Source organism: Myotis lucifugus, unplaced genomic scaffold (genome assembly GCF_000147115.1).
Source record: "Myotis lucifugus unplaced genomic scaffold, Myoluc2.0 scaffold_190, whole genome shotgun sequence".
Lineage (NCBI taxonomy): Eukaryota > Metazoa > Chordata > Mammalia > Chiroptera > Vespertilionidae > Myotis > Myotis lucifugus.
This window is the reverse complement of record NW_005871238.1, coordinates 1,472,602-1,483,287: the sequence shown is the minus strand read 5'-3', so window position 1 is coordinate 1,483,287 and position 10,686 is coordinate 1,472,602. Positions and strand designations below refer to the sequence as shown.

Below are 10,686 nucleotides of genomic sequence, written 5' to 3'. Positions count from 1 at the left end.
CATCAGTCTCTCTCCCGGAGTTCCAAGCAGTGGCCCACTTTTTGAGCTGCTGGATGAGAACTAAGTCACCAAGATGAACATTTTAAAGCAGGTCTGGCATCTTTATCTGTCCCCAGTCCTCATCTTCCCCAACCCCCATTGCCTCCTCAGCTATTACTACCAGTTTTTATCGGTCTCTCTTCCTTTTCTTCAAGACCTGCCTCCCCCAGGGCCTGGACAGGCACTGCTCAGCTTCGTGGGGGTGTTTACTTGGCCATGAGAGAAATCAAACCAGCCCTTCCCCACCTGAAAGCACCTTCTGGCTCCTGCCTCTGGCCCAGAGGGGTCTAACTTTCCATTTCTGCTTGGTTCTTCTTTTTTTCTAGCATTTTTACACAGTGACCTCTCCAGTCCTTCTTGCTACTCTTGGCAAAACTGGTGATTCTGACCCTAATGTGTGGCTGTGGCTTCACAGTCAGCATTTCCCAAGTGAGGTTTTCTCAGCCACCCAGCCCTGGAGCCCAGCGCTTCCCTCGGCTCTGCTCAGCGGCCACTTCTCTGTGGTCATTTGTTTTCTTCCTTCTGTTTTGACTTCTAGGCTCAGGCAGTCGAGTATCTCTTGTGTGACTTCCTCATGACCTGGGTACCAAGGGTGTAGGAGAGAGGAGATGGAGCATCAGTCCCGAGGACCCATCCGAGCACAAGGGAGAACCTGCAGGAGTTCTTTCTTTTTAAAATCCTTACCCAAGGAGTGAGGATATTTTTCCCACTGATTTTTTGAGAGAGTGGAAGGGGCGGAGGAGTGGGGGGCAGGGGGAGAGAGAGAGAGAGAGAGAGAGAGAGAGAGAGAGAGAGAGAGAGAAACAGGGAATATCAATGTGTTAGAGACATATCAATTGGTTGCCTGCCACTTGCGCCCTGACCAGGCCTGGGAATTGAACCTGCAACAGAGGTACGTGCCCTCGATCGGGAATCGATCAAGGGCACATACCTTCAGTTCGCAGGTCAACACTGTAACCACTGAGCCAAACCGTCCAGGGCAGGAATTCTTGAAAATACAAACAAACAAACCAACAACAGGAAAACAAACACAAAACAATAATGATACTTCCCATCTGACCTCTAACCTTTTCACAGACCTTCCTTTCCACAGTGCAGGCCATAGGCGATGTGGAAAGTGTGGAGTGGCGGAGTGACCTGGAGTCAGGCGGGCCTATTCCAGAAAGGCTTCCATCTCCATCTGGCCTCAGCCCTGGAGAGGCCATCTTTCTTGGTTTCATCCATTCATTCTCCATCAAATGCATATTGAGCTCCTACTGTGTGTCAGGACCACATCCTCTTCCTTGATTATGTACAGAACTCACACCATTCCTCACGATCCAGTCTCCTCCACCTTTTCCAGTTATTCCCATTGCTTAGCCTCAATCCCACCTATTGCAGTGTCTGTTCATTTCCTCTGACTCTGTTTTCGGTGGAAAGGGGGGCAGTTGCTCTCGACTCACCTTGAGTCTGTTATGAGCCTCCTCAGGCTGCGGTATTTGCCTTTCAATAAACCCAGCTTTTCTGCTCTGCTCTAGGGGGGCTGACTGAGTCTTCCCAGGACGGGTCCCTCCGAAAGCCTGTTGCTAGCAGGGCCGGGCAGTGACGGGCAGGACATACAGCAGTGCTGCTCGCACGGAACAGAGCCGGCTGGAGAGTCATGGCCCACATAGTGTGGAAACCTGATACGGGCAGAGTAGTGCTGGGGTGTCTGGTTGGTGATGGCGGGTGAGAGAGAGCTTTCAAAACACACTGTCCAGGGTTTGGAGCCCTGAAATGCACAGTCCGTTTCCCTGTCCACCCTGCCCCCTTGACAGCTGCTGAGTCCCAGGCTTGGGAGACCCAGTGTGTGTAGCCCCTTCCCCGGAGACATCCCAGCTTAGAGACCTGGGGGAGATGTGGGCTCCTCCAAAGTGAGACTTGAATCAGCTGTGGGTTAAGCCTGGAGTGGTCCCTCCGTCCTCACAGAAGCCACCTTTTTGGAGAGAGTTTTCTGGGGCCTGAGCTGAAGCTGGATGAGCTCTGGGAATGAGTTGGTATTAGTCAGGGCTCCTGGTTAGAAGCAGCAGAGCCAAAGCTCTAATTTAAGGATTTTGGGAAGCGCATGGACTTTACACCAAGGCTGGGAAACCAGGCTTGGAAAATGGGAAGAAAAGGAGAAGTTGCAGCCAGAACAGAGGCCAAAATCACAACCCAGCGCTGGTCTGGCGGGGACCCTGATGCTGTGTTGTACCCTGATGCTGGCAGCTCTGGCTGCGGGGTGCTGCTGCCGGTGTCCTCATCAGCATTGCCCCAGACACTGGGTATGGCTGCAACTTCCTCTTTTGCCACAAATGTTTTCCTTGTTCTCCTTTTTACATCACTAGTTCCTAACCCTTGCCAGGCTGTGGTGATCAGATGGGCTTTGCCCAGGCTCGGAGGGCAAATATCTGGTGTCTTCAGCTTTGCTAGTCAGAGATGAGCCTTGTCTCCCACGCCTTGTTGATGGGAACTTCCCAAACATAGGAAGACACTGGGTGGTTAACATGGACGAACGCACATGGAAGGGGTCCTGGGAGTGAACGCCAGGTGGTGGACGTTATGCATGGGTTTGTCTGAGGGTAGCATCACTCATCGACTGAAGTTTATTAGGCACCAACCGTGTGCCAAGTGGCGGGCAAGGTGGTTTTCTATCCTTGATGCCCTCTGGTCCCCACTGGGAGATTGTGGCGATTTGGAGAGTTCAGGTAGTAGAGTAGGGAGCTTGGAGCTCATGCCGAGACTATTGGAGGTGAAGCGGACACTATACATTTCTGGGGAGACAAGCCAAAGGGGCCTCACCAGAGAGTGTCCCTGTGGGAAATGGGGACTGGGACAACAATGAGGTCACCCTCCTGCCACCCTCCTTTCCTCCCCTCTTTCTTCCATGCGGCATGACGACTTGGCCTTCAGCTCAGGGAATGCAGAAATGCCCTTCTCATTGAGCTTGGTCTCTACTCAGAGAACCCTCTCTTCTTTGGGGGTGTCCCCAACATTTCAGGCTCTATCCAGGTACTTGCCCCCTGTGGCTTTTCCACATGCACCTCTACCTACCTTGGCGGGGGCTGACGAAGCGCTTACCTTGCTAAGGGTCCAGAGTAGGGGTGGGCAAACTTTTTGACTCGAGGGCCACAATGGGTTCTTAAACTGGACCGGAGGGCCGGAACAAAAGCATGGATGGAGTGTTTGTGTGAACTAATATAAATTCAAAGTAAACATCATTACATAAAAGGGTACGGTCTTTTTCTTTTTTAGTTTTATTCATTTCAAACGGGCTGGATCCGGCCCGCGGGCTGTAGTTTGCCCACGGCTGGTCCAGATGGTACTCGGTACTGATGGCTGAAACCTTTTGCCTCTCCCTGCAGCCGTTAAGCACAACTGGCGTCACGAGCTCCTCTTCCACCACTTCCAACAGGTCAAGGAATCGGTCTCGTTATCGGACCAAAGCTGTGAGCTGCGAGGTAGACGAGAGCCTCTTCGGAGGCAACAAGGTAACCCTAACCCAGCCCCTCCAGGTAGCTGCCATGTGCAGGCGGTAACCTGGACTCGTGTTACTCAGGACAAAGCTAGCACCGTGCATGTCATCCCTCTCCCTCGTACCTCTCAGAGGAAGACAGAGGGGTGTTCTGAGAGCCAGCAGGGGAGCTCTGACATGTAGTGGGGCCCACATAAACAGGACACCTGGCTTCCCCCACCCATCCCGTCCTCATGTCTGCACAGCATTGAACATCTGTTGTAATCCTGGAGGGGACGCTCAGCTGCAGAAAGCTGGGTAGTTGCTCAGTGAACATCCTTGAGGAAAACATGGCAGGGCCACTGGACTAAGACACAGAGCGACACATTCCCCCCTCCATCCAAGACCAGCACCAGAACAAAACACAAAGTCCTCCTCCTTTCGCAGGTGCTCAACGAAACCAATTTCTCAGCTTTGGGACACAGGCAGGTCTTTATTGGCAAATGTTGTCCTGGCTAAGAGGTTGACAACTCCTTCAGTCTAAGGAGAGCTGGATGTTCCTTGGAATAATTTGGTGCACACGGAGTTCAGTAGGCGAGAAGGAAGAGAGGCAAGTCTAGAAAGAGAACGAGGCATGGCGAGAAGGGCAGTGAGAGAAAGAGAAAAGAGGGGCAGAAGACTGCATACTGGTGTGACTACCTCTGGCAGCGGGAGGGCTGGGGAGAGGAGAGGTGACATCTATCCTTGCTTCTCACCAGCTTCACCGTGAAGGGACTTTTCAGACGGATCAGGACAGGCATCTTTCTGCATTTAGAGAACCCCCATTCTGTAGCAGTTTCCCTGGAGAGAATCAAGGAATGCAATTTTATTTACTTGTTTTTTGTTTGTTTGTTTTGGGAGCATGGGGACTCTTCCAGTCGAAGCAAAGACAGATTTAGAAATGGCTGAGTTCGCTGAGTAGTGCTGCTGCCCAGCAGAAGGGGCAGCCAGAAACACGCCTGTTCCTGGCACTGCTTCTTTGGCCCTCTTGCTGGGTGAGAGTCTAGGAAGTCTCTCAACCAGCAGCAGGGGGCAGAAGGGGCCTGTGGCATGACTGACATGCCCACTCGGAAGCAGAGATGGGCACCAGGTGGCAGCACTAGTCGGGAGGGACCTCTGTGCCCTGTGAGATCCTCGGGCCAGGAAGGACCTCCACGGAGGGGTCCCCCTGCCTCCACTCAGGACCACAGTCACTGCGTTAATGATGAATGACAAGTTCTCCGGTGTTCAAACATTTCCTGAAATAAGCGATTTCATTTTCTTATTAACTCCTTCACGGTCAAGAAAATTTTGAAAAAAATATATATCTAATTTGTATTCTTGCTGAATTCTAACTCTCTGACTTTCTCACGTTAGATTTAAGGGCAGGTCTCTACCAGGCCATTAGCCATTTCTAACTTCTCTCCCCACCCCCCCACCCCCGCCCCCCATATAGCTTTCTTTGGGGATCAAAGCAAACTAATCATTAGAAAGGATTTAAAAATATGAATATCATAGATTGAATGAGTCTGTAACAAATTGTATTGCTTTGGGTCCACAGCGAGAGGATTACTTCTTTTATAAACCATGGAAAGATGAGAATTTGGAGTTTTTATTCCTGATGGTTTTAGGTTAGGTATGGACACACCCTAGCAACCCCCACTTCCTATCTGTCCAGGAGTATCTGCACAAGTTATAGAGGCCTTGTTCTCTGGCCATGTTCAAGTGCAGAGCGCCACCTACTTCCTCAGCGCCCTGGCTGCTCTCGTGGGCCTGCAGCCTGGGCCCCAGCCAGCCTCCCCTGCCACTGGATAGGGTGGAAGCCCCAGGAGAGGGGAGGGCCACACTTGAAGTTTAGGACTGACCAGCAGGAAGTGAGGTGACTAGCTTCTAAGCTGTCCTTCTGAACCCATAGCCCGTGGCCCAGAGCGACAGCCCCATCGTGCTGCTCCGAGATAAGCATGCCATTGAGAAAACTTTCTCTGCTCTGGCCTTGGAGCACAAGCCAAAGACCATCCAGCTCATCACCCGGGACCTGGTCCGAGAACTCATGTGAGTATCCAGGGCCCAGGCCCTGCCGCCTCGTCCCAGCTGCACCGGGGCTGAGGACCTGCGCCGGGAAATGGGGAACCCACCTGGTTTCATGGTCAAGTCTCCACTTCATTCGTGGTCATTGCTCCTGTGGGTTTTATGGTTCTCCTTCTTTCTTCTTCGTCTTGACCTCTTAGCTTCCCCCTCTTGTATCTGTTATTCCCTTTACCCTTGATTCCCAGCTTCTTTCTCTGCCCTCTCTTCTCCCTGCTGTGGAACGAAGCGGCTGGTAGCGGGGAGGGGCTTAGTGGGTCCTCGCTGAGCCCCCATGAGGGCACTTGGTAGAGGGAATGGTCCAGATGAATCACTTCCTTTTGGCGCATCAGGAATCCGAAGCAAAGGAAACTGACCAGATGCCTAATTAGGCCCTTGGCATCTTCCCAGGCTCGGAGGCCAAAAGAGGAAATTCCCACAGGCTCTTGGGTTCTTTTGGGATTAGGTCAGCACAGCTTCCCGACCGGAGCTGCCCCCGTGCCTGGCCCCTCCTGCGGGGCTTAGGCCTCACTCAGGATTGTGACACGAGCCAGTGTGTTGCTCGGCGATTCTCTGAAACCATTCTTTCTGCTCTGGCCCCATCGGCTAAAAGCTTACATTTCTAGAAAATGCTGCCTGTGTCACAAGCTGGGACACAGTTCCAGGAGCAATGTCTGGTCAGCCCTGGCATCACACGGCCAGACGTGGTCAGCAGCCCAGTGACTCCGCCACAAATGGCCTTTTTTTGGAGGGGTCTAGTTCTGAAAACACATCGGAGATGAAGGTGCCGGCTCCCGGTCAGGGCTGCTGAAAGCCCAGGAGATGCCGCCTCGGATTCCGATTATTCCTGGTCATTTCAGATTCCGGGCTGTGTCTGGCCCGCCACTCAGTGAGCCAGGAGATCTTGGCTGAGCCCCGAATCCACTCACTCATTTGCTCCACCTCCTGGGCCTCCCCCCACATTAGTTTTATTAGGTGAGGTTTCACTTCCTGCCCCAGCCGTACATCTCCTTGCCTGGTGCCTGTTAAAGGGCCTCACCCAGAAGCGGCTTTATTCCCACCCCCTCCCTCCCCCACCCCCACCTTTAATGTATGTCATTTGTTTGTAACCATTATAATTACCTATTGGTTTGTTGAATGGTTGGGTGGCTGGAAAGGAGAGGTCTATAGACCTGTCTCCAACTGTGTTGATCAGACATTTTAATTAATATTTAGGGTTCAAAGCTTCTCTCTGGGCTGAATGGACAGGGTGTTTAGCTTTCTCACTGGTATTCATTTCAAACTGTCTGGCGTCCCCTTGCCCTTTTTATGTCATCCTTGAGGAATAATCTATTTTTAAAGTCGAATTCAGCAGCTTTGTTTTGAGTTCTCACTCTGTTCCCAACGCTGGGCTGGCGACTAGGCTGCCGATGTGGTTAAGACACAGACTGTGTCCTTGATGGCGTTTGTAATCCAGCAAGGAAACAGGCCCTGCCCCGCGGCTGCGACAGGGCAGTGAGAGCAGATCATGGTGGGCTCGGAGCAGCAGGTGGTCTGTTGGTGGGGAGGGGGGTGGTCTGCATATGTGTACATTGCGGGGAAGGCCATGAATGGCTACACAGAGATGGCAACACATAAGCTGGGCCTTTTAGAAAAAGTTCTTAAAATGTCCTTAATAGCCTAGGATGCTACGTCACCGTCTCCTGGGATGTTTTTCCCCAGGGGATCCGTAGTGCAATCGGCAGTCTGTCCTCCCGCTGGCCATGTGTGTGCCGGAGGGAGGGACGGCAGTGATGAGGGAGGAAGGGAGCAGAGAAGCCTGCAGCATAGTGCCGAGAGCCTGCCCTCCCTAACTTTGCTCGTTCCTTGTGTCAGCGTTCCCACAGAGGATCCCTCCGGGGAGTCCCTTATCATGAGTCCCGAAGAGTTTGAGCGGATTAAATGGGCATCCCAAGTGCTGACCAAAGAAGAACTCGAGGCCAGGGTGCAGGCCCTCAAGAAGGAGAAGGAAGCCGCCTTGGTAGCTAACCCCTCAAGCCCTGATCCCTACGGATGGGGGGGGCAGAAGAGAAATGTCCTGGGGAGGGGCCAGCTTCCCTTGAGACAGGGTGGGGGGCCTCTAGTTAGGGGACCCTGGAACAAGGCATGGATGGAGATATGCTATCGAATGAAGATCAGTTGTGGGAACAATGCGGGTAGGGGGCGGTGGGGGTGGAGATGGGGAGGGGTGAGGATAAAACCAGGCTGAGAAACTTCTGGGTTCTGATAGCATGGTGGGGTGGAGCGAGCATAATATTGGGGTCACTTGTGGTAGCCAGTCTAGTGCCCAGGACACAGCGCAGGGAACCATCCCACACTGATGCAGACGGTCTTCTGTAGGATGCAGTCACCACACGCAAGAAGGTCATGAAACAGAAGGAAATGATTTGGATGAAGAACAAGAAGCTCTATGACCTAGAGGAGGAGGCCAAGGAGAGGGCCCAGAACCTTCTGCAGAGAGCCAACAAGCTGCGGATAGAGCAGGAGGAGGAGCTCAGGGACATGAGCAAGGTCGGGGCTCTGCATTTCCCCCTCCTCTTATCCACACACTGGACAGCATTGGCTTCAGCTGGAGGTGGGGCAAGGAGGGGGCGAGGTGAGGGGTTGCTGGGGGGTTGGGGAAGGAAGGTGGGGGAGAGCCGTATCTGTCACGTGGTTGCTGTGATCGAAGAGAGCTCTGGCTTCGCCTTGAGCTAGTGGTGTGACCTTCAGCACGTCTCTTGCCCCTCCTGAACCTTGCTTGCTTCTTTTGTAAAGTGAGGCTAGTAAAACTACTGGGCAGAACTATTGGAAGGATTAAATGAACTAATATATGGGACAGGCTTTGCATACTGCGGATTGATAAATACAGGGGAGGAGTTTGCTTTTATTTTTATCCTGCTAGTGCAATTCTGGCCACAGAGGGTGGTCCAGGCAATTGAGTTCTTTTTGAAGCGCTTTATCTGAGAGCATGAAGACCAGAGGCTCATTTGAATTCCTCATTGGCATGTGGTTCACTCTTCCCAACCAAATGAACAATGCTGACCCCCCAACCCCTTCATCTACACCCTGTCTCTCTACCTATGCCTCCTTTTATTTTCCAAAGCTTTTACGTTATGGTTCTTATTGATGGTCCTGGGTTTAAATCCCCTTCTGTATCACGTTGGGCTCTTCCAGCTTAACAATTGGGTGACTTGGACTCTGCATGAGTGTTTTAGTTTCCCCGAGGAGTAGAGCGAGGGTCTTAACTGCGGTTCATGGGTCCCTAAGGGGGACCATGTAGCTGAAGTTTCATGGAGATTTTGTGTGTCTACCCGGGGGCCCCATAGCTTTCACAAAAGTGTGACCCATGGCCCCCAACATTAAGAGTCAGTTTCCTGAAAGAAGCATTTACCAGGAACCCAGTGGGTATTATGTTTGAATAATATTAAAGAGAAGGTCAAATATAAGAATGTTCTTGCTTTTCTGGGCTTGTGAGCAGCCATGTGCATTTCTAGCACATGTGGTAACATTCCACTCCCATTTCTCTTCCCTCCAACTTCCACACCCCCATGGTGCATCCCTTCCTAACCTTACCCCCCGACCTAGTACCACAATCTCACTTCTACTCCGCAGATCATCCTTAATGCCAAGTGCCATGCCATCCGGGATGCCCAGATCCTGGAGAAAAAGCTGATTCAAAAAGAACTGGATGCAGAGGAGAAGCGGTTGGATCAGATGATGGAGACGGAACGGCAGAAATCCCTTCAAAGGCAGGAGGATCTTTCCAAGAAGAGGAGAGAGGAAAGAATCCGGTAAAGAGGTGGTTTGGGCATCTTTCTTTCTGTCATTTTCTTGAATCTTTAGGTCCAGGTAGACTTCCACAGAGGGAAGAGATGAGAAACGGCCATTGTCATCATCTATTATTATCTCAAAACCTTTATAAAGTGATTATGGAACCACAGAACGTCCTAAAGCTTGTTTCCAAGATCATAACCGGTGCTTCACCATCTGGCCCCCATCCAGCCTCATTGGTCACCATTACCTGCCATCGACTCTATGTTTCCCCCGTCCCCCACCATGCCAGGTCTTGTCACAAGTTCATGACTTTTGTTGCTCCCACTGCTTTGAATACCCTTCTCTTTACTTTTCCCTGGAAAACACTGTCTCTTCCCTTAGTATGTAGTTTGCTGTCACCTCCCCCGAGACACCTCCCTCACTTCCCCAGGAGGCTCAGTGGCTCTGTCCTCTGTGTCCCATCACACTGTGTTGATATCTAGCACACCATTTCTTGCATTGTTGTCTCTGACCCTCACTACACTGCATGGTCATGGAGGACAGGGTCCCTGCCTCATTTATTTCTGTAGCTCCTGGGCCTAGCAGAGTGTCTGGCCTGTAGTAGGTTCTTAATACATGTTTGAATAAATGAATTTAGTTTTCTTCATTTTACAGAAAAGGATAAGACCCAGGACAGGTAAATTATAAAGTCATAGTGTCCTAGATTTAGTACACCAACCACATACTACAAAAATCACTTCCATAAATAGTGCTTGTGCTACACTGAATGGCAGTTCTCTTCCCCCATCTGTATTCTGTTCTCTTGCACCATTCATCTCTAGACTTCTAGTAGGCACCTGGTAGACTATAGTAGGCTTCCAATAAACGTTTATTTAATGACTAAATGGCTCTTCATCTTCTGCATAAATAGCTCCAATCAAGGAAATATCTCTGCCTCATTAGGCAGCTCTAATGATTTGAGCTGGTCCTTGTACTGAGTTTAAACCTGCTTTCATGCAACTCTTACTCATTACACCTGTTTATTTCATCTGGAGTCATGAAGCCATCAAGTGCTCTACCTGGAAGTGACTTTTGTACTCTTTCTCCTGGATTCTTATTCTGATTGGTGTCATCTCTCATTCTTCCAGTCTTTACGTGTATATCACGAGGTCTGGGTGCTTCCAAGTCTATTGACATCCCAATAACACATAGGGAGCCATGCCACATTGATTGTAGAATCTGGTTTGTCAGACTCAGCCCTGTTCACTAGCATTTGACAATCTCAAAATGTAAGATAGGGTATAAGAAAGAGAGTTAGCAACCTGGGCATAGGAAATAAGGTGGGATGACAAGACCCGGGG

The 10,686-nt window shown here is 51.0% G+C and overlaps 1 protein-coding gene and 1 long non-coding RNA gene across 3 annotated transcripts in view; one reads left to right on the top strand and one right to left on the bottom strand.

The window, feature by feature from the left end:
* The first annotated feature begins 3,301 nt into the window (after nt 1–3,301).
* Nucleotides 3,302–10,686, top strand: part of CFAP45 (cilia and flagella associated protein 45) — a 19,442-nt gene continuing 12,057 nt past the window's right edge. For both annotated transcript variants that reach the window (XM_023760713.1, XM_023760712.1), the window contains exons 1-5: nt 3,302–3,527; nt 5,424–5,560; nt 7,427–7,571; nt 7,931–8,101; nt 9,185–9,363. In XM_023760713.1, the coding sequence (XP_023616481.1) occupies nt 3,372–3,527; nt 5,424–5,560; nt 7,427–7,571; nt 7,931–8,101; nt 9,185–9,363 (788 nt within the window). In that variant the 5' untranslated portion in view covers nt 3,302–3,371. The remainder of the gene's footprint in view (nt 3,528–5,423; nt 5,561–7,426; nt 7,572–7,930; nt 8,102–9,184; nt 9,364–10,686) is intronic.
* LOC111827596 lies at nt 3,964–5,976 on the bottom strand. The gene is made up of 3 exons (XR_002831225.1): nt 5,644–5,976; nt 4,190–4,330; nt 3,964–4,106 (listed from the first exon to the last, which is right to left on the bottom strand). It is a non-coding gene; the product is annotated as an uncharacterized LOC111827596 (long non-coding RNA).